Genomic DNA, 27,627 nt, shown 5'->3' with positions numbered 1-27,627 from the left:
TTAAGGCAACGACATAGGGATGTAAATGTGTGCTTGTTTTGAGGAAAGGTTCGGCGCCACGAGGTCGCGTCGTCGAGACAGGACTAACATGAGGCTCTGGTTTCGTCCTTTAGCAAATAGTTACTCCTAACTTGCTCCTATATAAACACTAGCTTTTGCCCGCAGCTTTGCTCGCGTTAAATTTGTAAAATGTTGCGAGCAAAGCTCCGGAGCTTTGCTCGCGTTAAATTTGGAGTAACATACATTTAGGTACTTTCTGCGATCCTTTTTTCGTGTTTTGATTCATTTTCGGAGGATTACATGGAAATACAAATACGGACAGATTTTCTTTTAGACAGATGGTGCAAAAATCCCATTTATTCACTATCCCGTGGGAATTTCGTAAATCCTGAAAAGTGTTTTAGCTGTTAGTACCTATTACCTACTTGCATGCCAAATTTGAAGTTTCTAATAATTATAGTTACGGGAATAGGGCTATTTCAAAGTGAAAATATAAATCCCATTTTATTCCCTATCCCGTGGGAATTTCGAAAAATCCTTTCTTAGCGGATGCCTACGTCATAACATCTACCGGCATGCCAAATATCAACCCGATCCGTCCAGTGTTTGCTGTGCGTTGATAGACTTTTGATAGATCACTATGTAAGTCAGTCACCTTTGAGTTTTATATATTTAGTTGGATCAAGTATATTTCGATCGTTCATCCACCATTACCTCTCATATTTCGTTTTCTAGATTTTTTACCGTACAACGCAAAAACTACTAGACACTGGGCAAAATTGTCCTCTGATGGACAGAGCCATATTTTTTTAAAGAAACAACAACAACAACAATATTTAGGTTGACTTTTTATTGCTTTTTCCCAGGAGTTTTGAAGATAAAATGGAGGTCAATTTTAACTTATTTTTTCAAATAACTTAATAAATAAAAAAATACAAATGTTTCACGGCAAGCCTTGTCATTAGATTATGTCATGCATGTTAATACTTACCTAAATCAAAACCTCAGACACCCCAAAAGCCTTTTTAGGGTTCCGTACCCAAAGGGTAAAAACGGGACCCTACTAAAACTCCACTGTCCGTCTGTCTGTCTGTCACCAGGCTGTATCTCATGAACCGTGATAGCTAGACAGTTTAAATTTTCACAGATGATTTAGGTATTTCTGTTGCCGCTATAACAAAAAATACTAAAAACAGAATAAAATATATTTAAGGGGGCTCCCATACAACAAAAACGTGATTTTTTGCTCGATCTATCTGGCATAAGTGCGGTCGCCAACCCGCCTGCCAAGCGTGGCGACTAAGATATTTTCACCCAAAGGATAAAAATGAAAACAAAAATACACCGACCGAAAACAAATAACAGGGAATTCCCCGTTTCGTTCGAACGACGGGTTGCTCGATGTCAGGAATCTTATCGCTGAATTTATTTTAATTTTACGTACTTCGTCTATTTGATTGCTGCTGTTGGGTCGATTTTTAAGGATGCCAAAACAAGGTTTGCTTTATGTTTGTTTGGTTTGTTTGTAGTGAATAAATGCTTCTTTCTTTCTTTCTTTACATTTCTCGTCATAAGTTACTAGCCAATACTATCTACACTGCTAAATACTGTGGCTTTATAACCCGCCTTTGTGCCCATAAGGACTAAGTACAGTCACCAGCATTAATATCTGCCACAGCAGAGCGTGCAAAAATATTTGACACGTCCTTCCGGCCCGAGAAATAGAGTCGTAACAGATATTTATGCACGCTTTGTGTTATCAGATATTAGTGCTGGTGACTGTACCTACTTACAAGCCCTAAACTACGAAGTCCAAAATTCGAAATTCGTATCTTGCCGTCCTGCTAACGCTTATATTATTTAACACAAGAGTGAGAGGGACGGTACGATACGAACCTCGATTTCCGAATTTCGCGGTAGCCCCCCCAGTGGGCAATTTTTTTAGGCCGCCATGTTGTTTGCGAAAAAAAACATTTTCTTGTTTGTATGGGTATATTTGAGAGCAAACCTCTGTGGGAAGAGTGGACTCGAGACGAGTTAAGCTGCAGGGCTACTATGAAACTCGAAGTTCGTGTCGTGCTGTCCCTCTCGGTCTTGTACTTATTAAATAGTATAAACGTATTGATGATCGAAGAGTATAAGTGTCAGAGGGACCGCACGACACGAACTTCGAGTTTCGTAGTAGCCCTGCTGTTTCCAATATGGGAATTTAGTAAAATCCCGCAATTTCAATTCAACTACGCAGTGTTTTTCAAACTGTGGGCCGCGACCCCCTGGAGGTCGCGGTATGTTTAAAATACTCTCACCGTTATTGTGTATGATTATTCAATGTTTGCATTACCAACGTAAGTGGAGGTGGAGGTAGCTGTAAGTGGAGGTAGGCAGGGGGCGACAAATATTTTTCAAACCAAGCCCCGTTTTGAATAACACTGCAACTACCGGATCAAATGGTGTTCCTGTGCGAAGCCGCAGTAGATAAGCCGCAGAAAAAGTCTTGTATGTATTAAATGTGCATTTAATGAACTGTCTTGGCAGATTACCTAATTATTATCCATCATCATCATCATCAACCGAAAGACGTCCAGTTCTGAACAAAGAACTCCCGGTTAGAACGCCTCACAGAATTATAATCCAACGAAAGGTAATTAAGGTAAGATTGAAGGAATAAAACACGTTATATAAAAACAATAAATATCATTTACACCTAACAGGTATAATTCTCTTAACTAGAGCGCCTGCCGGCGACGCTTCAACCTAGGCACATCTTCAACTTGCCATTCGCCATATAAGATGTTAATTATTTTCCACCGATGACCTTTCTAGAAGTTTCTAGACAACTAAAGAAAACTAGCTTTTAGTCAAAGGCAATGGCAAAACAGTTGAAGTCGCTTCGTTCATTGGATCAACACCATTTGATAGAACGCAAATCCGACCACGTGATTGGTCAAGGCGAAGATGACAGTTGCTAATAACGGGCCCTGATTGGTCCAATGAACTACGTGCAGTACCAAGGTTTCTGGTTTACAGCCACAACCAAAGACAATAACAACATAAAAATTCGTTGAACTACACTTAACAACAATAGGTGACATCGAGAAAACTTACAGAAAAAATATATAGTGTGTTATGTTAGCAAACCCATTATAATATAAACTATGTTGTGATGTAGAATTGGGCCTATTGAACTTGTACTTTACGCTTACGCAAAATACCCGCTCTTAGTATGGCAAATTAATCGGCGATGGTCATAAATGTGCTTGTAAGTGTAGAATCCTTTCTCAGAACCATCGAGATCAAACTCGACTACGAAATTTCAGGCTACCATTATCTAGAGTATTCTGGAGTGATAGAGAGATCTCGCTGAGCGGGAAGTAGCCTGCAGTGCTGGTGTGTGAGCACCTTTAAATCCCACTGGCTTTCGACGTAAGCTTATAGGTTTGCCAGGAAGTGCCACTTGTCCACTGTAAAAAATAAAAAATAAGTTACTATTAAAATATATTTAGAATACAAGCTATTTTGCTGACTACTTTTTGTTGACTGTACAGTCCAACAAATTTAACCATGAACCAGGGTGGAACCTTTGTGCTACTAATGTCATGTTGACATCTCATACTTATGTCAAGGAAATCATAGTGAAATTGATTATTAAAAAGTTCCACCCTGGGCCATGATTCAATCTGTTCGACTGTACTTGCATTGTCATTCAACTTACATAATTTATACCAAATTTCAAATCAATCCGACCATATTGGAAGTGGGTCAAAATGAACTTGCATGATTGATTAGACCCAACAACATCAATAAACAGGGCAAAGTAAAGCTTGTAAACAGAGTGAGCGCTATATATTTTGATTACACTTTTGCTCCATGTCAGTGACATTTTGATAATACAAACAAAATAGTAGATTGTAAAACAAGGGCATAAAACGCGCCAATTTACCCGAGAAGTGGATGAGAAGATAGGGGGGTTTGTGTGATTTGTGAGCTGTATGAACACACATTTGTTGCGTAGATGTAGCTATCGTAAGGTCGCGGGTGAGCAAATTTATTGATATGGACCTCCGTAAAGTAACGCCTGATTCAATAAATTAGTGAAGTCTAGTTCATATATAAATGCTAGTTAACCCTTTTCCATGCCTCGCGAATTTAGATACGCTACCACAAAATGAATCATACTTTCGTATTGTTATTATTTATAAGGGATTAATTTAATGAGGAATCATTTTTTAACGACTTCAATTGATTTTTCACACCTTTCCTTCAGAAAAGTAACTTTTCCTCCCTGACGAGAGGGAGCAAAGTACAACTTTTCTGTTCAAGGCTTTTATAAGTGTTTTATTGCAAATGACATTTTTTGAAGTTGATAATTGTAAAGCCACGCCATTTTCTATGCTGTTTGTTCTTTAATAATATGGAGTTTTTTTTTTCAAGTTTTTTAATGCTCGGTGTGAAAAGTTGTATGAGCCACTCGGGAGCAAAATTATTTTCATCTTGGGCGTTAACATTTCGGCTTTGTGTTCAATACAAACTTTCCTCCTACTGTACTGTAATGTGTGTGTGTTTTTCTACTATAGAATCCTTCGCTACATTCTGGATTCAATGTACGCCCTCGCCGTAAATACACCATTTTGCTCCCTTGTGACACAAATAACCATATTTACATTTTAGCAAGGTCACTATTATGCACTATGCCTGGAAAAGGATTAAGGTTATAAAAGTTGTTATACCTGTAGTAGGCAGTGGCTGTGGGATGGCCCTCGGCGCAGCCTTGCCGAGGACAGCAGCCGCCTCCGAGCGTTCCACACGCCCGGGACTGTTGTCTACAGACACGTTCATCCTGAAAACAACTATAGTCAATGCCGCGAGAAGACAAAATCCTAGCTTACAACAATATACTTTTGACAAAACCAATCAGCGAAAGTTAATTGCAACACAAAATCTAATAAAGCTACCACGGGGAACCTATTGACTCAACTTTAAGTTTCACCAATAAACATAGTTTTTCATATAAATGTCTAGTCTTAAGTTACTCCACCGACAAGTTTTTTAAGTTGTGGCAGTAAAGATTTTTTTAACCGACGCAAAAAGAGAGCGTCATAAGTTTGACTTGACACCAATTTCTGTCTGTCTGTCTGTGACATGGTAGCTTTCAAACGGATGTACCGATTTCGATGAGTTTTTTTTTAGGTGAAACATGTGTTGGTTCTTAGTTAAGTTTCATTAAAATATATTCAGTCGTTTTTGAGATATTTAACCTTGAAATAACAATTATCTGGGGATATTTCAACTTTTCTAAGTTACTTAAGTTATTTAAAGCAATACCTTCAAAGATTTATAAACCACACAAAGTATAATTCTAAGTACAGTCAAGTTCATAAATTTGTGAGCATTAAATTTGAACACGCTTCTAAGCCGTTGACAACAGAGTCTGTTCAGATATTTTTGATCAATTTTTTCTCACCAGTTTATGAACTCGACTGTACTAAGACTAAATAATATTAAGCATGGGACTGACTTGTTGATATCTGTAGCATCGGCCACGTTGCCAGCTATCAAGTCACGCCAAAATTCATGCACCTGGAAAAAGAATAAATTGATTATGTGGATGTGGAGTGGAAGCAAAAACATATTTATTATTATAAAAATAAAAAAGGAAATTCTGGAGTTTTAGCAATTTACTATGGAACTAGAGAGAATTTGACTTTCTTACTTTTTGTACGGTATCAGGCACGAATGGATTGAATCAGCGAATTAATTAAAGTATCTGTGTCTGTGTGTTACCCTATTTGAATACACTTCACACAAATGTGAAAATGTAATGCATCTGTCATTTTCCTACAAAAACGTCTAAGTAACATTACTTTGAAAAGACAGGTACATATTTAATCTTGCCCCGATATCGTATCGTCCTCCGATACCTATATCGGATCGGATAATATGAAAACACTAAGGGTACAGCATTCCCGGTTACCGGCTCTAGCATTTAGCGATTTAGCCACAGTGTATTTAAGTAAAATCGCAATATTTTTACGTTTTATCGCACCTTAGGTGCTTCGCCCATTTTGAGAAGAGATATCAGTATCAGAATCCTGATAAATTATAACAAATTATAACGTTTTTAGTTCAAGAGTTTACAATATATAAAATTGCGGCTATAGCAAAATGTTAAATGATACATGTTTATTTAACGTTTGGGCTCCACAGAAAACCAGCGTTGCTGCACATAATGTGCGGCAACACATGCTGAGTGGAGACCCTTTTTGGTATCCTGCCGTGTCACCAAGTAACATAGTTTTAGTGCTAGTTTTAGTCTTAGTTTTAGGTGGTACTTATGGAGCCAAAATAAACCTTTCATTTCTTTCTTAAAATTAACCAATGGGTTGGGTATTGGATATTGGTGGAGAATAAAGAGATCACTCTGAAGCGATAAGGCCGCCTATTGCTTAAGTTTAAATTTTCTCTCTGTGTAACTATTTTCTTTGTGTTCTACAAATAAAGAGTCTTTTAAATCTATAAAATCAGATGAAATCTAAAAACCAACTGTGCCAAAAAAACATTTATAGCTTATTAAAGTTCGAAATAGACATCTCAGTTAAATATCAAAAAGCTATTATTTAGGGACAAACATATACTACGTCGCATGGAGGGCTAACCAATATGAAAACTTATTATTACCTCATCAATAACTTTGTAAGCGAACTCCTTGTCTTTCGCCTCGCCGTCGAATGCGAACTGATTCTGTGGTTTGCCATCAGGCACCTTGTAGAGTCGGAACCACTCCACTGTGGCCTTTAGAAGCCCGGGGAACACGGTCTCAACGTCGGCGATGTCATTGAGCGACGGAGCTAGTGCGTCGCGCGAGTCTGTAACAGAAATGTTACAGATAATGGTATGGTGGCCTCGGAGTGTAGCCTCATAGGGTATAATAAATAATAATATAATAATATTTCAATATGGCGCCCGCGAATAAAATATAGCGGGGAAATAAAAAAAAACAAGTCTAGAATTTGCTGAGTAACTCAAAGTTCAACAGTCGGAAGTCGGAACCCATTAATGAGAAATGGTCACTATTTTGAATGGGTCCCCGACTGTTGAACTTTAAGATACAAAGCAAACTCTAGCTAGACCACTAGACTTGTTTTTTTCTTTTTAGTGTCTCTAAGGGAGTTAGGTGCACTTGCACCCTATTGGCGTAAAGAAACATATGCATAGAACAAGACTAAGATACTCGTATGGAATGGAATATAAATGAATCACCCTATGTGCAAATGCACTATACAATGCACCCTCCTGAAAATAACCTTCCCAGCGCCGACGGTTAGGATCTTTTATTTTGATCACTATTAAAAACTCACCGATAGCAATGAGCTTCCAGTCAGTCTCGCCCTCATCAATGAGCGCGAGAGTGCCCAAGATCTTGACGGATACCACGTCGCCTCTCGCGGCCACTCGGGAGCCGATCTCGAGCACGTCGATGGGGTCGTTATCGCCGCGCGCCTGCGTCGCCGGGTCAACGTGATGGGGGTTCTCCCACGTCTGAAGAATATGATATGCCGTTACAAAGAGTTTAGAAGGTTTATAATAAACGAGCTGTTGTCCGCGACTTCGCCTTCGCCTTTGTATAAGTATATCACAGTTTGTAAATTGTATTTTATAAGTGTTCTTTTGTACAATAAAGATTTTACATACATACTTCGTCTACGGAAAATTGATCGCTATCCTGCAGGAAACAAAAATAATAAAAACTAGTAAAGTTCGAAAGTTATCGAATGGAGACCGAGGATCAGCAAACGTGGCGTAGGAACTGCATCACCAAGAGCCTGATTGCATAACAAAATACAAGTAAATAGTATTAGCGGTTTTGTCTTAGCTTTTATAGTCTGGTATAGGCTACTTTTTATCCCGTTATTCTCACGGGATAGGGATTAAATCTCGAACTAATAACAGCTGGGCTTAGAGTTATGAAATTTGGTATGTAGATAGCTGGATATCTGGAATAAAACATATCCTACTTTTTATTCCGATATTCCCACAGGATAGGGATAAAATCTAGAAACAACGACCGCTGGGCTAGGAGACATGAAATTTGACCATGATAATTTTTAATGTTACGTCAATGAAAACAACGATTTAATTTTCGAGAATTCCCACGGAAACTTCACGGAAATTTTTAAAAATCCCGAAATTTTAATTCAGCTGCTGGACCTAATGATTTACGTGTGCGAAGTTGCGGGTAAACACTAGTTTTTAAATAATATTTCTCTCCATAGGGAGTGGCGAATGGCGAAGAAAAGGGGAGGTCTTTGCCCAGCAGTGGGACATATTACGAACTACATTAAAAAAATGGCTCGAAGACTAACCTGTGGCAGCGCACCGTAGTTCCAGATATATCCGTGATGCGGAAACACATTGGCAACGAAACGCAGGGCTCCCTTCTTCACGTCTTGCTTGATGGGATTGAGAGGCTCGCTCAATGAGAGCTCCATCTTAGCGTTGCTCCACCGAGGTACTTCCACTACCATGTTGACAAGGCGTTCTGACTTGTTGGCCCATAACGGTATGTCGTGAAGGGGAGAGATGGGGCCGCTCTCGTCACCTAGAACACAATGCCGGATCTAATTGTTTACGTGTGCGATTTTGAGGGTAAAGTCTAGTAATATAAATAAATAAAATATAGGGTGTAGTTTTAGGGTACAAATCAACGCACGTAAAAAGAGCTCCTGGCGACATACCTGCGCAGTGAGCGAAATACGGACGAAATGAAATTGGCGGCGGAGCAGTGGGGGACGCGGGAGGGGGCGTAGGAGCGTGCGCGCGGCCGTCACGCCATTGGCTTGTTATTTGACAGATGCGCAAACGTATCCCCTCCACTAGCCACCCAGAGCTCTTTTTACGTGCGTTGACTTATAAGAGAGGTGAAAAATGAAAAGTTGTAGCCTTTAATTTGTTTTCAAGTTGAACCCTTGCAAAGCCAGAGTAGGTCGCTAGTAAAATATTAAATAAATTCATCTATTTGTCTAGGACACAAATAGCAGCGTCCCGTTAAATAAATAGATTCACATCCTTATCATTATACATTTTTAATTATTTGGCACATCACTACTTCTTAGTAAGTAGGTGAAACATTATGAATTGAGACTTTTATTTATATTTAATACCTGACGTCATATACGCTGCACTTTCGAATTTGCCAATTCGATTTACAATTAAATTGATAATGTACCTTACCACCTACCTACTTTCACTTTCAGTTTTATAAGAGCATATTATGGTGATTTGGAAAAAAAAACAATACAAACATGAAATGTTATATAAAACTGTAATTAACTAAACAGCGAGTTAAGAGATTGTGATATGATACTTCACCTATTGAATTTGATTCAGACTGATTATTAATATTATCAACTCCTGTTTACTGATTAAAAATCATCATGTATTGTGTATTATATAAATAACAACAGCTTTGAGAAACAAAAAAAAACACACAGAAACCTTTTTTTGTGATCTAAAGTAAATAATTTTAGAAATAAACAATCCAAAAGATATCATAGTTTTAACCCCTTGTATGCGGGAACTAAAAAAAGTACTGAATTCTAGTCTCATCTGTTTAAATAAGCACAAATTCTTCTGATTTAAAAAAATACAAAAAGATAGCCTTAAATTTGACATGGATTTAAACATACAAGGGATTAATGTTAATGAAGGCAATTTAATACATTATACTCATACTTAGTTTTTTCCTTCTTTGTTTCAAGGCTACCTTCATGGTGATACAAAATATTTTTGTGAATTGTAAGCATTTCATCTAATCAATTCTAATCCTAATAAATAAGATTTGAGACACTGATTTACCATTCAATTGACATTCCTCCTTACCTAACCTTTATTGCCTTCCCAAAGATTTAGACTTAATTCTTTTGCGCTTTGAGTGATTCACAAAAATAACATTTACCTATAACTTGTTATGTTTACTGAATTAAGTGTTGAACTGTATGAAAATAATTCTTAGCTGCATTAATGCATTAGGCATTGCCTATAATGATAATTGTATGTTTTGGTGAAATAAATAAATAATTAATAAACATGTTCTTATTTTTGTTTGGCATTTATTATAACTCGTGCATCACAGATACATGTTTCTTTTTTAATTGTTCTGGAAAGTACGGCCAGGGTCAATAAAGCTTTTTTTTTTTTAAATGTAATGAAATGAAAGGACTCCGGACTCCGCACCTTAAGTATGGAAAATGTAGTTTCAGTTAGATATCCTGATATGTTATAGATTTCAAAATCCTGCATAAAAGTGTCTAAAAAACTAAACTAAACTCTGAAAGGGACCCAGAAAAAGAGGTTGATCAGGACTTTTAAATCTATAACATATCAAATTCTCAGGATATTTAACTGAAACCACATTTTCCATACATTAGGTCCTTTATTCATCATCGTAGGTATTATAAATAGGTGGTAGATGGATAATTGTACAGCTATGATCTGCCTTTTGGTGTATGAATTAAAATAATTATAGTTATAGCACTCTTCTTCTTCTTCTTCTTCTCTTTTAAAATATGGCTTTTCTGTCCTAATTAATAGGACAATTTCGCCAGTGTCGAGGTAAACTCTCTTTGAGAGGCACATTGTACGGTGATTGTAGTTTTTGCAACTTGATAGTAAAATTCCAGAATCCATGTGGAGACCACTTGCGCATTAAAAAATGTTAGACCAGAGAGCAATATAGAATTTTGGGATCACTGTTCACTGTTAAGGTTAATCGCCGCATAAAACACTATCAAAATTATACTTCAACTAGCCAAAGAAACAGAACTAGCAAAATTAGATATTGTCTACATCCGCAATCTTCGAATGCTACAAATCGAATCTGTTATAGCACTCAAAACAATACAAAATACATTACAGAATTAGTTCATTATGGTAATCAGCTTCAGTATGTCATTACAATTAAAATTAAAAATGAGGGTATTTTTTAACTTAGTGAATCTTAGCAAGACAAACTAACTCTTAAAATATTACTCATCCCACACCTACTTTCATATTATCTTACATTATTTTTAACAAAACATGTTTTTAATCAGTGATAATATATTACATTTTAGAGATAAAAATCTGCAGTTATTTAATCAGCATTTGACGTAGGTTGGTATTATAACATTCACATCACTACGCCACTAGAAATGATGTATTCTAGTTAGCATGTTTTTTATTTTTTATTTTGGTCATGGATACAATACAAAGAGTAAGCCCCAGAGTTGCATGCTGAATAGTCTCAATTATGCTAGCTAGACTACATTTGGCATAGGTCATACAATTAAATTCCTATATACCCTCATTTATAGAAGAATAATTACTGCACATTATTATAACAAAAAGGTGCAGGAAGTGGTTAAATTACTAGGTTTCCAATTTTCTACTACGAAAAAATTGAGTTTAAGAAATTTAAAAAAAAATCGGCGTTGCGACAGTTCACTAATCCCAAGGTTCTAATCTCGAGGATATCGTGGATCAATAATCATCCTATAAAGTTCACATATATACTGTATATCGTTATCACTAACTTCATTGACGTAAGCGTGTGTAACGTAGGATAAATATTAAACCAGCTGTTAATCTACTCAAGGTTACACGTGAAAAATAATAATTCAACACTTTCACTGTCGAGTTTCTCTAAAGAAAATTCTGAAAAATTAGAATGTTTAAACAGGATTTTGAACTTTCAACTTTGTAAATGTCAATGTTATGACATCGACCCGGAACTACTCCACGTGGGCACTCGAGATACGTGGTATCTTGTTATCATATAAGAGGTGAAGTTTGATTGAGGCATACTCACGGAAGAAAACCCGGTAATCGGGTGAATATGCGGAGCCACGTTCCTCGGCGATGTACATGTTGAGTTTAGCTGGGGAGACTGGGATGGCTGTAGCTGTGCCGCGAGTCCACACCGGAGCACGAACTGTATTAGTAGTTAGAGAGCCCGCCGCACCGACTCCCGGTGCACACAGCTGCTTAACGAGTGACAGGAACAACGGAACGCGAGCAGCCGCGCAGCGTGCCACTGACATTTTACCTACCTTCACTTCTCCTTTACTTCCTACGTCGCACACGTTTCGTTACCATTCAATAAAACTTTGTTACATAACCATTACACATTTAAAAAGTTATTGTACTGCTTAATTAATCATGTGAATAATATTTAACGTTGAATTTGATTCCTTTTGTTATTTTTTTTATATATATAATCAGTTCTTGTTCTTTACGAAAGGCATTTTGCAGTTTTTTTTCTTTCTATGATGTCGGACGTACAATGAAGCGTGTGAATGTCAACTTGACTTTTCAAAGTTTTCCCTCCAAAAAAGCACAATGATTAAAAATTTAAAACGCAAAAATTACATAAAAATCAAATCTATCGTCCAATTATTGAAATAGGTACGCAACAAATAACGGCTGATCCCAATATAGATCCCAATAGTATAAAAGTACTCTGGCCTGTGATGCAACAAAACATCCTGTAAAAGACTTACTTAGAAGTACTTAGTAGAATTTTGGCTAAAATCTACGAATAAATATTATTCGTAGGCACTACGTAGGCTAAAATATGGCATTTCATCATTGACATCTATGTACCTTACGCCATACATATAGATGTCGATGCATTTCATGGGACTCCACTTGTTCTGGTGAAAGTATTGTAGCTTACTTCCTGTTTTCTTGAGTAAATTCACAGCAACCACCAGTAACTGAAATTTGAGGGTACTAATAAAATACCACCTCTAGCTTGGCCAAAATGCTTCGAGAAAGAATGGTGTTGCAAAGCAACTAGAGTTCAACTTGTCGGGGGTACTACTCTACCGCGCTCCCAGATGTTCAATCAAGAAATGGCTACACAGAAAAATGCATGGATACTAGTTCTTTAGTCTTTTGCAATAGTGAAAAATATGGTACGAAATCAGTCAATGTCAATGTCAGTATTGTCAGCAGCCTGCTGACAGCAGGCAGTGAGTGTCTGCAGGGCTACAACGAAACTCGAAACTCGAAGTTCGTGTCGTGCGGTCCCTCTTGCTCTCGTATTAAACAGTGTAAGTGTCAGAGGAACCGCACGACACGAACTTCGAGTTTCGTAGTAGCCCTGCTGTCTTAAAAATGATAAAAGTTAAGTCGGTCGGCCGTTGTTTTGTTGGCGCGAAGTGAACGAAAACGAAAATAATTTATTGTATTGTTGTAAAGTTGCGCAATAGAAAAATAGGTACGCTAGACACTACCAAAAACAAAAAACTTATTAACTCATCAAAGTAAATAAAGGGAAAGGAAGGAAGGGAAGGGTGCTGTGCTGGTGGTACCTATGCTCATTATTGTCATTATTCCAGTTAAGTTTTACCAAACTTTGTTTTTTTACGAGCTTTTCTTAATTTTTAGGACTGTTATGGATACCAAATTTCCATTTCCTTTTGAGCCTTATGAAATTCAAAAGAATTTTATGCAGGAGCTGTATTCTACAATTGAGAATAATGAGCTTGGCATATTTGAAAGCCCTACAGGAACCGTGAGTATTTTTTTTAACAATCTTGAGAAAATATTAAATTCTTTCAGGAAGAGGTTATTATTTATTATTAATTACTTAACAAAAATATTTTAATTTAAAAATATTTTATTTTTAATTTATTCTTTAAGATCAAAATTTATATTTCAGGGAAAGTCTTTAAGTATCTGTTGCGGAGCACTACAGTGGCTCAAAGAAAGCTATGAAAAATTTGTACAGTCAACACAAAAGGAAATTGCTGAATTAAATCAAAAGATATCTAAAATGGAGTGTAAGTTTTGTACTTAACAGTTTTATTTTTTGCAACTAGGTAATTTAATATTATTTTATTTATCATTATTTTTTTATAATGCACAAGCAGCTTATAGCTGATGCGTGCATATCATTGTTCACTTGTGTACTTGTCTTCAAAGTACTTATCATGTCTGTTTTTAAAAGTATTCACTGAAGGTGCACTGATCACTGTCTCGGGCAAACTGTTCAACTGTTTCACGATGCGGTTGCCCAGGAAATGGTGCCTGGGGTTGCTTGCACTTAGAGTGCGTATCAGTTTCAGAGAGTGACCTCGCAGCCTCTCATTCATGCTTCGTTTAAATATGTCGCTTAGTTCAGGTACATTATAGTGTCCGGTCAATATCTTGTAGGTAATATTTTGTTTGTTTTATAATAGGCAGACTGTTATAATCCATCCATAATGAGACTATAGCGGACACCAGTGCTAACTAATCATCAGATAGACAAACTTAACTGAACTAGTGCCAGTGACATCATATTCAATATTACATTTCTAATATATATAAATAACTATCCGTTACCTGTGACTCCGTCCACGCAGTATTCGTTTATCACTATCCCATGGGAACTATGCAATTTTCCGGGATAAAACTATCCTATGTCCTTCTCCGGGAGCTAAACTATCTGTATACCGAATTTCATCAGAATCGGTTCAGTGGTTTAGATGTGATGGAGTAATAAACAAACAAACAGACTTACAAACTTTCGCATTTATAATATTAGTGAGATTGTAATTGCGTGTAGCCAGGATACTGTTAAGGGGAGAATAATTATGCTAGCTAATAATATATTTTTTTATAGGGGGCATGGACCCTTATTGTAATTATTATTATAGCTTTTTTTCCACACTATTGGTCCCCAAGGGTAAAAGCCTCCTCCATCTTATCCCATTTTTCGTTATCCATAGCATTCATCCATTCTTTTTGTGCCATTTTTATGAGGTCATTGATCCATCTTTTTCTCTGGCTTCCAACACTCCTTTTTCCTACTGGGCCAGGCTATATTATCCCTTATTGATAACTAATAACCCTCCTTTGGGCAGTCAGGCCAAAATAAAATCAGTGACAGTCTGCCAGTCGACAGTTAAATAATTTTTTGCAACAAAATTTTCAGCTTCAGACAACTGGTTGGAAGAAAAGTTTGAAGAAATTATGTTAACTCGAAATTTAAAGGCGTTAGAATTAAAATTGTTGAAACACCAAAAGAAATTAGAATTCTTCAATGAAATGAAACAACGGGTGAAGAAAAATGAAAAATATATGAAAATAGCTGTAGATAGTAAAGATAAAGAAAATATTGAGATTGAAGACAGCAAGAATGTAGAAGATGTTGAAGATGGTGATCTTATTCTAGAGGAGTGTGATAAAGAGGATAGTGGCTCGGAGAATGAGGCTGATGAAGAAATAGAAAATGACATTCAAGAAACAAAGGTATTCAACTCTATTCTTGAAAGTATAAGTAGCTCCATTAATACTATCACCAATGTTGAAGTTGGAGAAGACACTATCAGTTAGCATTGTTTGGTAACACACAAAGGTATTTCATATGTATGAGTGTTTCACTGAGTTAGATATTTGGAAATCCAATATAATAGTGTACATTCTGAATGAATTTATTCATTCAATGGATTCAGTCGTTTAAATCAAGGTTTCAAAGAATTACCACAAGTTGTTGGCTGGTGTACTAGCCTCGTTAAAATACTAAATTAAAAAAAAAAATGTTGGCTCCATCCATCAGGCAGAATTTAAAAAAATATTATTTACTCTTATGACAGATTTATATAAGCAGTAGAACACACAGCCAACTGTCTCAGTTCATAGGCGAGATCAAGAAGACTGTGTTTAAAGAGGGCATAAGGCTGGTCACACTGGCTTCCCGGCAACATTATTGCATTAACCCTGAAGTTACTAGGCTGAAGAATGTTAATTTAATCAATGAAAGGTGGGTATATTAAACTGTATACAATACAATATAATTAGTTATTTTGCAGAGAGATATGGAAAACTGATAAATACATAAATAAATTATAAATAAATATCAGGGGACAATTCACACCAATTGACCTAGTCCCAAAGTAAGCTTAGCAAAGCTTGTGTTACGGGTACTAAGCAACGGCTAAATATAATTATATAGATAGATACATACTTAAATACATATAAAACACCCAAGACCCGAAAACAAACATTCATATTTTTCATACAAATATCTGCCCCGACACGGGAATCAAACTCGGGACCTCAAGCTTCGTAGTCAGGTTCTCTAACCACTAGGCCGTCTGGTCGTCGTCGTGATAGTGCAGCCTTGATAGGTTTAGCCCTTTCAAACCCAGCCGAGTATGAAAAGAGTTACAACAATAGACTTTATCTACAATCCATGTCAAGTTCAAATTCAAATGTAAGAGTTACAGTCAACCTTATGTAAAATCCATGTCAAATTCAAATGTAATTAACCCGCACGAGATCGTATCGGCTGGGTTCGAAAGAGTTAGAAAAGGAAAACTAGGCAAACCCCTATGTATTGAACCGCTGGAGCTCGCCTACTATTACATAAACCCCAGTGGGTTTTCCAGTGGTGGCATAATAAGTCCAATCTTATTTGTTTGTTTCGGTTATATCAAATAGTTTCCAGCTTTACTTTTACTTTTTTAATGATTTCTAGTAACAATTTAAGTAGGTAGAAAAATTAATACAAAATTCAGAAAGAAGGGGGAGGCCTTCTAACAGGACGCCCTATGGCTGATTAAGACGATGATGATGTGCATAATTTTTACAGATGCTTAGACATGCAAAAGTCCAAAACGAAACCGACATCAGTAGCTGAAGATGGGAAAGTCCTTAAGAAAACTAAAACTAGTTCCTGTACTGCCTGTCCGTATTACAACCAGAACAACATAACAAGGCTTAAAGATTCAATGCTTGTAGAGATGATGGACATTGAGGATATAGTCAAATGTGGCAAAACGCTGAAGGCTTGTCCATATTATGCATCAAGGATGGCTTTGGATGATGCTCAGGTAATGGCTATCACTCTGTTAGTAATAGGTCAGAAGGCCAGAAAAATGAGGAGAATATCGAAAATTTAGTACAGTTATCTTGAAAATGTCTGATTGCTGGCAGTGGTCAATGTTTTCAATGTGATTCTAACTAATACGAGCGCAAACTATACGGGTAGAAACCGTGACGTCAAAACTACGGCATAAACAAACTCAGAACAAACATTCATAGTTTTCATACAAATATGTAACTGCCCCAACCAGAGGCTAACACATTTGGAATCACGATCGTTTCCACCACTTCTTTCTGTCACACGATATAAGACGAGCCTGACGAGGGTAGAAAGAGATGGTGAATGGGATCGCGAACGTCAGCGCGTTAGACGATATAGCCTCTGGGATCGAATAGCGCTAGCGCTATTTCAAGCCAGTCTTCTGACAGTGAGTATCTGGATATGAATCTATTTCTAGTGCCGGTGGGACGTGCGTGATATTTTTGCACGCTCCGCTGTGGCAGATATTAATGCAGGTGACTGTCCAAATCATCCTGCCATCTCCTTCTCTCTTCTTCCTTTGAAATGGTGGGACAAATAAACTAATTATGCTTAAAAAAACTTCTATTTTCAGGTAGTACTAGTAAGCCACGCTGGTATAGTAAGCGCTGGGGCCCGATCCGGAGTATCCTTAAAACTATCAAACAACATACTAATACTAGACGAGGCCCATGGTCTCACAGCAGCCTTGGAGAATGCCCATTCTGCGCCAGTGTCCGTAAAACAGTTGAATTCAGTGAAGACCTTTCTACAGTTCTACATAAACAAGTATAGAGGGCGATTGAGTAGTAGGAATCTGCTGAGCCTTAATCAGATTAACTTTGTTGTTGGAAAACTTGTCGGTAAGTATTTTAAATGGAAGGGTCTATTAGCCCTTAACTAAAAAAAAACGTGGTCTTACCATTCAATTTAGAAATCTATGGCTGAAAATTTCCTTCAAGAACATGTCACCTATATTTTGAAATTATTGAATAATAATCGACACTTTTTCATTTTTTACAGGAATGCTAAAAACTAAGTCACCAAGTGACAAACCTGAAACAACGATTCTGACTCTTGAGGACTTTGTAATACTGGCTGAAATTGATCATTTAAATTTAAGTCCCTTAGTAGAATTCTGTAGAAAAACACGGTTGGCACCGAAACTGCATGGGTTTTCTATGAGGTACAGTCAACAGGCACTGGAAGAAGAGAACAAAAGTACTGTGACCAAAAAGAGTTCGTTCAAAGATTTTTTAAGCAATATCTCTAAGAAAAAACCTGATGTTGTTGTTGAAGTAAAAGTGGAAGAAAAGGCCAACATGCACCCCTTACAGGTATTTTTATGACATAATTAGAATAGATATTTACGTGTCCCTGAAGTCCCTCTTCTCAGTAAGATTTCTTTGTCCATATTGCAAGACACACCACGTATTTCTCTTTCTTTTATTTTGTGGAGAACATAATATTGTATGGCTTTCGACCACAGGCATTGCCTCAATGGCTCTTTCATATTCCATTTTTAATGGTGATGTGACTGTAAATAGTTAATTGTTTCTGACGTTACTAAGCGGAGTTCCATATCAATGAACGAACTACACTGAGTGTATCGAGTAGTGTCGTGGTCTGTTTGAGCCTTTATACTCTTAATTTCTCTCTGTGTGTGTAGTCATTCTTTTACTGCATTATAGATCTACGAACAAATAATAAGTCAGGAATTGTAACTGCGTTAGAAAAATGGCCTTGTGTGTCCTAGTAGGCGGGGCTTAAAAACCGTGTTCTGAGCGCATCACGCGCGCAAACCAATCCCTGCTTTTTTCTGCAACCTCGAAAATAGTTCGTATTTGAATCATAAGTCGTTTTTGTTTAAAGTATGGTCACTTCTTGCGTGGATTTTGTCTGAGTTACGCTTCCTGACTTATTATTTATTCGTAGTTAAAGATCACATAACTTGTTGTGTAAGGTCCCTACGGAAACATCAGCAGGCAGCGGTCTTTACGCTATTTTGGACTTTCTGGAGCGATTGTGCGACCGCAGTGAAAACGGTCGCGTATTGACTCAAAAAGGCGACGAAAATGGACAGCTTAAGTACGTACTGTTGAATCCAGCTGAGCATTTCGCTGATGTCGTCAAGCAATGCCGTTCTGTAAGTATATTTGGTTAAGCAAAAAAACCCAAGCGAATAAGTTCGTTAAATTGGCAACGGGAAGGCCATATAGCAAGAACATATGGCCATTGGGCCCGAAAAGTTCCCGAATGGAGACCGCGGATCAGCAACTGCAACCGTTAATGCCGCGGGTTCACGGTGGATGCGGGCCACTTCCAACCGAAGCGTCTGGAGGTCTATGGGGGAGGCCTACGTTCAACAGTAGACATCCTATGGCTGATATGATAGTAATCATGATGATAAGTGTATTTAGTATATGTATTTAGACGGTTTTTACAAGCTTTTCTTTAGCTTGCCCTGTTTATTTATTTATTTATTTGTTTAGTTATTTGGGTCAAATCTTGGAAGCTATATTTAACCCACTTCCAGCGGTCCAGTTGACTTGAACTTTGACATACTTATGTAAATTTGAAGACAATTCAGTAATCTGGTAGTGACATTTTGGTGATCCTGCCAGAATCGTCTCCGCAGGAGGGAACTCTTCAATGGTTAATAGTACCGACTTGAAATTTGAGAAAAAGAGCAGTCAGAAAAAAGCTTGTATGTTTTTTTTTTTTTAACAAAAAACTTATTTTAGCTAGCTATTTACGTTGATGATATCATATAATGATATTCCACTATCACTTTTTTATGGTGCTCTGTATTAAAGAAAATTGATTTATTTTGCAGGTAATCTTAGCTGGCGGCACAATGGAACCCATAGGAGAGTTTGAAAGTTTATTAAAATCGGACAATTCTGATAAACATGTAAACGTAGTGAAATGTGGCCATGTGGTTCCTCCAGACAATGTTCTAGGTGTGTGTTTAACCAAAGGACCTTCTAACAAGAATCTCAACTTCTCTTACGAGAATAGAAATAACAATGATTTGGTGAGTTGTCTGTTATTTTATTTGAAATACCTACCTACCTAATACTTACATGCTATACTGTTAGTTATTTTTAACTCCCGAAGCAAAAAGGGTGTTATAAGTTTGACCGCTATGTGTGTCTGTATGTCTCTCTCTCTCTGTGTGTGTGTGTGTCTGTCGGTGTCTTTCTGGTGGACCGATTTGAATGGGGTTTTTTTAATTTAAAATCAGGTTTTTGAGATATTGAACTTTGAAGTGACAAAGTCAGGGGTTTTACAACTTTTTGTTGATTAGGTTATTGATTCGTTAACATTAAGGGAACATTCAAATCAAATGAAGTTAATCCCTAATTAAGTCCCGGAATTTCAATTCGTTTGTCAGAGGCCTGTTTAACACACTTTAGATTAGAATCACAATCGTTTGCACCATTCTTTCTATCACATGTTGTAAGACGAGGGTAGAAAGAGATGTTGAATGCACTCGCGACCGTCAACGCGTTAGAAAAAATAAAATGGCCTCAGATCTAAAGCCGAGTTTAGACTTGCAAGAAAAATCGTGCAAGTTGCATTACATTGCGGCGCTCGATTGACCACTACAAACACGTTGGCTTTACGGCCTCGCAATGTAATGCAACTTCCACGATTTTTCTCGCACGTCTCAACTCGGCTTTATGGTTTACAGCAGAGGTTGCCAAACTGTTTTTTCGTACACCACTTTCAAAGTTTTACTGTTTTCAGTAGACCCCCTGCTGCTACATAGGTATATCCCCAAGACTCCTAAAATCTAATTTTTTCCCCCATGCCAATGTGAACCCCGTCTGGTCTCCCGTAGACCCCTTGGTGTCCGCCTGGACCACTTTGGGAACCTCTGGTTTACAGCGAAACTGCAGGCAAAGGCTAGTGTAAGAATACAATAAAATTTATTTACAGTTAAAAGAAGTCGGCAGCATCTTGCGTAACATCTGCAGTATCGTGCCAGGAGGCGTAGTGTGCTTCCTACCATCATACTCCTACGAACGTACGGTATATGAACACATGAAGTCTACTAAAGTAATTGATACTATATGTAAAAGGAAAGCATTGTTTCGAGAGCCGAAATCGTCGGCAGAAGTTGACCAGGTATTTTGGATTTTGATTCGGGCAGTCCAACGCCTAAGGCTATGTTCAGATGGGAAAATTTTGGCGCGCGTTTTCGAATTGCGTGTTTAGACATCCTAATATATACCTAACAACCGATTTCATGCGTGCGCATTAACCCTTAATAAGGCCCCATTTACTGGAGCATACTACCACAGAATCAAAAGCAGCTCTCGAATACATACCTGACAAAGAATATTTTTAAAGCTAGTCGTATTTTCAATAATTGCAATGGAAATTGTGACGTACTATGAAAGCAATAAGGTTCAGTTTCCAACTCAATGCAAGTGGTCGCTAAATCGCCTCTGCCTTATTAAGGGTTAACGCGCGTCAGCGAGCGTCAACGCAGCGCTTAGAGAAAAAGAGATTCTTTATGGGTTCATTCGAGCGTTTCAATAGTCTCAATTTTCGTGGTCACATTTTGTTATGAATGTGCTGTAGGATTTGATGAGATTTTCGATTATTTTTTAGACATCTTGTACTTCTACTAGATAACCTGCTAGATGCAGCCGATTGCGCGTTGACACCACTTTGATATGAACAAGTAAAATACCAACTTTTGTTTCTAGGTGTTGAACAAATATGCTGCAGCTATAAAAAAGAAAGACGGGTCTCAAAACGGGGCGCTGTTGTTGAGTGTTGTTGGCGGTAAACTGAGCGAAGGATTGAATTTTAGGTATGTTCTTGAGACTCCCAAGTATTTTTCATCATTTTTAACCGGTATTATAAAAAGCATCCAAGTTCTTCATAAGTAGGTGGAGTATTTCAAATTGGACTGTATTGTTTTCATATTCGTCTGTAGCCATCTTCTAAGACTCACAAATTTATCAAAACTGACTAGGTACATATCAAATCAATCGGCAATTACAATTTTTCCACATTTTAGAGTGAAAGTAATTTATGAAAAATAATAGTTATTTATGTGGCTGGGTATTGAGAGGCATCAGTGATGAAACCTAAGGGCCTAATTATGTATAGCCGCATGCATATCATACTGGATATGGCATGCCTAGTTTGAAGTACCTACCAAAGCTTAACGTTAAGTCGCATGTCATAAGTTTTACAATATGTACACATTAAAAAAAGTAACCGATAGTATTAAGAGTACTAATCATCAACAGACTTACCATTTGATAGGAAATGGAGCATGTAGAAAAGTATATTTCACCTATCGAGAACTTGTCGCAACTTCAAGAAAAGCCGTCAATATTTACACGAGAACTTGTATTGGGAGAGCCGTGAGGCACGCAAATGACTATGCCTGTGTTTTGTTAGTTGATGACAGATATTCGAGGACGCAGACGGTATCGGCTTTGCCGTCTTTTGTACAGGTAAGGGATAGTGTTTTGAACGGAAACATTACTTGGAGCTTATGCTACGTTTGTGCACGAAAATACAAACTGAGACATGGATGCACAGAAAAACCAGAAAAAGAGACCAGCGCTGGGAATCGAACCCAGGTCCTCAGCAATCCGTGCTGCGTGCTATAACCCCTACACCACCGCTGGACAGGAATTTAGACACGAATTTTTCCTATGCATACATATCTCAGGTTGCTTATTTCTACTACGCTACTTTGCAGCAGCACTAGCGACATCTATGTTTTTCGCTCTCATCGAGAGACGTCACATTCTATCGGAACCAACCGCTCACCCAGACAAGAGATGTCGCTACTAAGCAATCAAATTATGATATTAGTTTGTATTTTCGATATGGTTTCACGGGATACCCGTAAAAGTAACAAATTTGGAGTTGAAATAAAAAATACAAAAAGACTCCAAATAACCAATCAAGAAATGTGTGTTCATGCAGTACCTCCACCATTTCATTTCTTACACGTAGCTATCATAAGCTCGCGGGTGAGCAAAGTAATTGTTTCAGTTCATTGATATGGACTTCCGCAAAGTAACGCCTGATTCAATAAATTGGATAGTGTTTTTCTTACTAATATGTCGACGGTGACAATTAACAGAGTTGGATCTGCCAGTATTGTGCCAAAGTAGGCCAAAGTCAAATATACTGTTTTAGACTTTGACCTAATAATCCCAAAATGGCCAAATTGTAGATCCGACTCTGTCAATAGTCACCGTCGATGTATGTATGTATACATATATGTAAGCTCTTTATATAGGCTACATTCCTAAAATATATAATTAATCCGTCAGTTAGATTTCGAAAAAATATCGGCCACGTGTTTTTCCTTTTATCAATTAAACTTATCCCGCATTTTGGTAAAACCTAAAAACTGTTAAAGCTTTAAAAATATGTTGGCGCCTCTAGCAAGCCGCATGCTATTCCACCACGGATCATAATGTTATGTTACTTATTATTTTTCTTTTCAGAAATCTTTGATGTCAAACTGCACTTTCGGTGCAACTATTGGAAACATGGCGAAATTTTTCTCAAGACATAAAAGCAAGACATAGTGAAAACTGTAAAGATGTTCAACATAATTAATTTGTAAGTAGTATTTTGTTGCATTTATTAAAATAAATAATTATTTTTATACAGTACAGTATTCTTATTACTTAGTAATATTTGATTTATATTACATTACACTACAATTACTATCACAAATATATTAAAACTAAATTCACAGTTTCTGTGTTTACACATAAACCGATTCCGTAAAAGCCAAGACATATTGGCCTGGGGACCAAGAGGTTTCCAATAGACTCGATAAATTCACAAATTTCCCAAGCATTACAGATGGGTACATCCGGATCATAAGATTTAAGAAAAATCAGATCCTTAAGCGGATCCGAATCCCTTATAGACTCCTTTCAAATGTTACTAACCCCGACCAATCTATTTGATCGAGCGATCTGTGATTGGGATCGCGGTCGAATCAGCACCTACTTCGCTTTCATTCAATTACATCGGATCTAATCGGATATGTTCGGTTGGGTTCGGTCGGGGCGTTGAGACGGGACGCCGGCAGTAAATCCGATCCCAAGTGACTCACAGATTCAAAAGTCATTATGACGAATCGGTACTTCTGGATGAGGTCTGATCGGAACGGAATTGCTTAGCCCTCGCAACAGACAAATGAATGATCACTCGAAAGAACTGGATTCAATGAATGAGTCAGAGTCAACAAACGGAGTCGTATCCGATATCGGAGATGGGTTTTAATTAATTAGATTACTTCTCAAAATCGATATTACCCATGTCTTATTTACTCCGACAAAACTTTAGGCAGCGTCATTCCACATGGTCCTTCGAAGTAGTAATGGAAGTCAGGAGTGGCCGGGGTAGGTTTCAGGTTGAATTCCGCCACGATCGCGCCCCTGGCGGCCGCTTGCGGGGCAAACATGGCCGCCGGGTATACTACGGATGAGGTTCCAACGACCAGACAGACGTCGCATGATGACATCACTGATTCTGTAAAATAAAACAGGTAGCTTTACAGATTTAAGAGACAAAATAAAAAAAAATTAAACCTATGTTTGGACAAATAAAATATTCAGATTATGAAACCTTTTTTTTTTTTCAAAACTGATTCTATCTCCATCTCCCAAGCAGTTTGCGCCAAAAATCTCATTCTTTTATGTATATTCTGTTGGGTCTTTTGAGATTATCCTTACTATACTGAGCGGCAAAAAACCTGGCCCTCAAATGTATGCAGAGATAGGTAATTTTGTATGTAGAGCGGGCCAAATTTTGTGCCGCTGAGTATAATATTATAAATGCGAAATACTAGGATCCTCTTCATGGAATTTGGTTTCATGGGTTTGGTAGGAGTAGATAAGTAGTTTGAGACCTTGGGGAGGAAAGGGTAGTTTTATCCAAGATAATAGGATAGCGTTAATTGAATTCTTCGCAGATGAAGTTGCGGGCAAAAGACAGTTTATAATATCTGTTACTTTTCTAAGGTTCTTTACCTGCTTTGTCAAGTACAGCAGCTTCCAAGCTTTCGCCAAACCACACTATGTGTGGACGCAGTAAGCCCTTACATCCCGATTTCTTACAATGTGGTAGATTCCTCACGGGAATGTCAGAGCCCACTTGGTCCACATCTGGGGCACCACGATTCGCCAAAGCCTGTGGACATAGTAAATAAACCATATCCCTAGGTAAACATTAAAAACAGAACAAAGTTTGTTTCAGTAATAAACTTTATTATAGTCAAAACATAATAAGGGCCACTTGAATTTTATCAGTAAAATGAAAACAAAATATGTTTGCCTTTTTATCTGTATACATTTAATTGAACAAAAAGTATTTACAAATATTCTGTCTGTTACGTTGTAATATTGTAGACAAGGAATGTTGCAGTGATATTTATCAGTAATTTAGTTTTAACAATTAAAGACCTCACTTGGTCTCTATTTACTGGTATTACAGTCAAACCATTTGATTCCTAACCTGACCCACCATAGAACATTCTCACAGTCTGGTGATTTTCCACCAGAGAGACGAGATGAGAATTGAAATTTATATGCATTCTCGCGCGCACGCCGCGAGCCGCCGTACAAATTTCGATTCTCATCTCGCCACGTCTTGTCTCGCCTCACCGATGGTAAATCACCTTTAGGGGCTGTTTCACCATCCATTAACTGACAGATAAAAGTGATGCCATCTCTGTTTGTTTTGTTTGAATAGAGGGGGACGGCATCACACTTATCTGTCAGTTAAAATTAATCAATGGGTGGTCAAACAGACCCTTAGTGTCCTACTTGTCAAAAAGGTTTCAGCCGATTTCCATTTGTTGGTTCAAGTGTACATTATTATTAATTCACTTACTCGTAGATGACAGTAAAAAATGAGAATTCATATCAACTTTTCAAAAAGCAATTAATTTACTACAAAATCTAAGACAAATGGGCCTCATTTGAAAATTTACCATAAAATTGGTTGGTCAAATATAAATTACATACCTCACATATGGGACTGTCAGTGTTAACCAGGACTTCTTTACACTTGGTGCATCGAGTCTTGTACAAGTTTCCGTGGAGCTCCAACAAGTTCTTAGTGCCAGCTCTGGCATGCAATCCATCCACATTCTGTGTGATTACTGTCACAGTTTTATCAGGATTGTTCTTCTCAAACTTTGCTATGGCTAGGTGGCCCTGGAATTAAAAAATTGAATTTTAATTGATGCTTGGTAAAGTTGTTTTTAGACCAGTTCCATTTTTTTTCCTACCAACCTAATATATCTATTGTGTGTCTAAATACCTATTTTATTAGCTTCTGGTCTGAGTACTGAAGTCATATGCACACATGCAGCACCAACAGAGAAAGTAACATATTACATAATAATATGTACTCTGTGATATTACTTATATATTTGGTTTAAAAGAAAATGTCCTTGTCTTAATTATTATGGCTCTAAGTATATGGCATGATATCTCTTGTTCATAATTTAGTTGAATCTTGACTTGAGTAAGGCTTGTGCTTGTGCTAAACAAAAAATACTTTTATTGACACAACAATTTTCTAAACATAATATTTATTAGTTTTATTACGCCCTACAAAGTTTGCATGTCTAGGTGAAATGTCTCGGCTACATAAACTGTTTTTGGTTTCGGCTCACAAACCTCTTTAATATCATAAAGTTTATGCCCCGCGACTTACAGGGTTAGGTTCTGCTTTAGCCGCAACCTCCCTTCTATAGTGATAAAACTCCCAAACTAGAGATGGAGTGGTCCCAAAGGCTTCTGGAGTTGCCAAAGCCGCAGCCCGGTACTTCCTCCACATACCCCCAGCACCGCGAAAAGTTGGTATACCAGATTCAGCACTTATTCCAGCACCAGATAGGAAAACTATGTTTTTGGCCGACTTCAGGGTTTCATTGAACTTGGCCATGTCGCTGGATTGTCTGGTAGCCATGACTGAAGGTAAATGACCCAGTAGTTTCTTGTTATGAGTTACAAACAATCTTATTAACATAATTAAGCAGCGGCAGCAACAGCTGGCTAATACGACTCAGTTGTCACTTTGACACTTGTCACAGCAACAGAAAACGTCACGTTTTGACAGTATTCGTTCATAAACCAAGCATAATAAAATTAATAAAGTGGTTGCTACACGGTACACTCGTAGAAAAGCTGGAGATCCTAGCTATCCAGGATAGCTATCTTGAATCTAAGATCATATTGTCTTCAAATTGTCATACGATATACAAAGACACCCATACATTTTACAGTTTTTCGAATTTAGAACACAGAACTAAATCAAGGATGTAAAAAATCATTATTTTTTAGGGTTCCGTAGTAACTAGGAACCCTTATAGTTTTGCAATGTCTGTCCGTCTGTCTGTCCGCGGCTAAGCACAGAGACCGTTAGTACTAGATAGCTATAATTGGGCATGGATATCATCAGTTACGCCAACTGGGTGAGGGCATCAGTCATGAACAGGAACCAATAATGGAATATTTTTTCCGCTAACCCAATATTAAGAAACGGACGCTACTTTTTCTAAAACTAATAACACTTATGTGCAGATAACTGATGATCATAACTGGTAAAGTTCATGAATGGTGAGCTATAAGGCATTGAATCCTTGCTGTCCATTACTGGATACTACTGTGCTTAACATGTCCATGATTGGTGCCGTCACCAAAAAAATAAAAATAAAATTTATCAATTATTAATTATAATAATTA

At 37.5% G+C, this 27,627-nt stretch overlaps 3 protein-coding genes across 3 annotated transcripts; 1 reads left to right on the top strand and 2 right to left on the bottom strand.

Annotated features, from left to right (window-relative positions):
• Positions 1-3,028: 3,028 nt before the first annotated feature.
• Positions 3,029-12,090, bottom strand: LOC141427568 (uncharacterized). Its single transcript, XM_074087145.1, has 7 exons — positions 11,843-12,090; positions 8,361-8,596; positions 7,356-7,536; positions 6,676-6,863; positions 5,516-5,577; positions 4,728-4,837; positions 3,029-3,461 (listed from the first exon to the last, which is right to left on the bottom strand). The coding sequence occupies exons 1-7, from the start codon at positions 12,072-12,074 to the stop codon at positions 3,430-3,432; spliced, it is 1,041 nt and encodes a 346-aa protein (XP_073943246.1). The 5' UTR covers positions 12,075-12,090; the 3' UTR covers positions 3,029-3,429.
• Positions 12,091-13,158: 1,068 nt separating this feature from the next.
• On the top strand, positions 13,159-23,532 carry LOC141427572 (ATP-dependent DNA helicase DDX11). Its single transcript, XM_074087149.1, has 14 exons — positions 13,159-13,255; positions 13,426-13,552; positions 13,700-13,820; positions 14,957-15,273; positions 15,618-15,784; positions 16,616-16,856; positions 17,463-17,730; positions 17,891-18,204; positions 18,831-19,013; positions 19,704-19,904; positions 20,813-21,001; positions 21,589-21,716; positions 22,116-22,350; positions 23,362-23,532. The coding sequence occupies exons 2-14, from the start codon at positions 13,433-13,435 to the stop codon at positions 23,443-23,445; spliced, it is 2,568 nt and encodes an 855-aa protein (XP_073943250.1). The 5' UTR covers positions 13,159-13,255; positions 13,426-13,432; the 3' UTR covers positions 23,446-23,532.
• LOC141427570 (NAD-dependent protein deacylase-like) lies at positions 23,533-26,985 on the bottom strand. The gene is made up of 4 exons (XM_074087147.1): positions 26,597-26,985; positions 25,900-26,091; positions 24,904-25,063; positions 23,533-24,403 (listed from the first exon to the last, which is right to left on the bottom strand). Exons 1-4 carry the CDS (start codon positions 26,909-26,911, stop codon positions 24,198-24,200), a joined length of 873 nt encoding a protein of 290 aa, XP_073943248.1. The 5' UTR covers positions 26,912-26,985; the 3' UTR covers positions 23,533-24,197.
• Between the last annotated feature and the right edge of the window lie 642 nt (positions 26,986-27,627).

The sequence above is a fragment of the Choristoneura fumiferana genome, chromosome 4 (genome assembly GCF_025370935.1).
Source record: "Choristoneura fumiferana chromosome 4, NRCan_CFum_1, whole genome shotgun sequence".
Taxonomy (NCBI): Eukaryota; Metazoa; Arthropoda; class Insecta; order Lepidoptera; family Tortricidae; genus Choristoneura; species Choristoneura fumiferana.
The sequence above is the reverse complement of the archived record's forward strand: the minus strand, read 5'-3'. Positions and strand labels throughout refer to the sequence as shown.

Coding starts and splice junctions, on each gene's coding strand:
- LOC141427572 (XM_074087149.1), top strand. CDS start 13,433: ATGGATACCAAATTTCCATTTCCTTTTGAGCCTTATGAAATTCAAAAG. Junction 19,905..20,812: donor ATAGAAATAACAATGATTTG/GTGAGTTGTCTG, acceptor ATTTATTTACAG/TTAAAAGAAGTCGGCAGCAT. Junction 21,717..22,115: donor TATGTTCTTGAGACTCCCAA/GTATTTTTCATC, acceptor AGTAACCGATAG/TATTAAGAGTACTAATCATC.
- LOC141427570 (XM_074087147.1), bottom strand. CDS start 26,911: ATGTTAATAAGATTGTTTGTAACTCATAACAAGAAACTACTGGGTCAT. Junction 26,092..26,596: donor CTAAAGCAGAACCTAACCCT/GTAAGTCGCGGG, acceptor TTTTAATTCCAG/GGCCACCTAGCCATAGCAAA. Junction 24,404..24,903: donor TGCTGTACTTGACAAAGCAG/GTAAAGAACCTT, acceptor TTTATTTTACAG/AATCAGTGATGTCATCATGC.
- LOC141427568 (XM_074087145.1), bottom strand. CDS start 12,074: ATGTCAGTGGCACGCTGCGCGGCTGCTCGCGTTCCGTTGTTCCTGTCA. Junction 8,597..11,842: donor CGATTACCGGGTTTTCTTCC/GTGAGTATGCCT, acceptor ATTGTGTTCTAG/GTGACGAGAGCGGCCCCATC. Junction 7,537..8,360: donor ACTACGGTGCGCTGCCACAG/GTTAGTCTTCGA, acceptor CATATTCTTCAG/ACGTGGGAGAACCCCCATCA.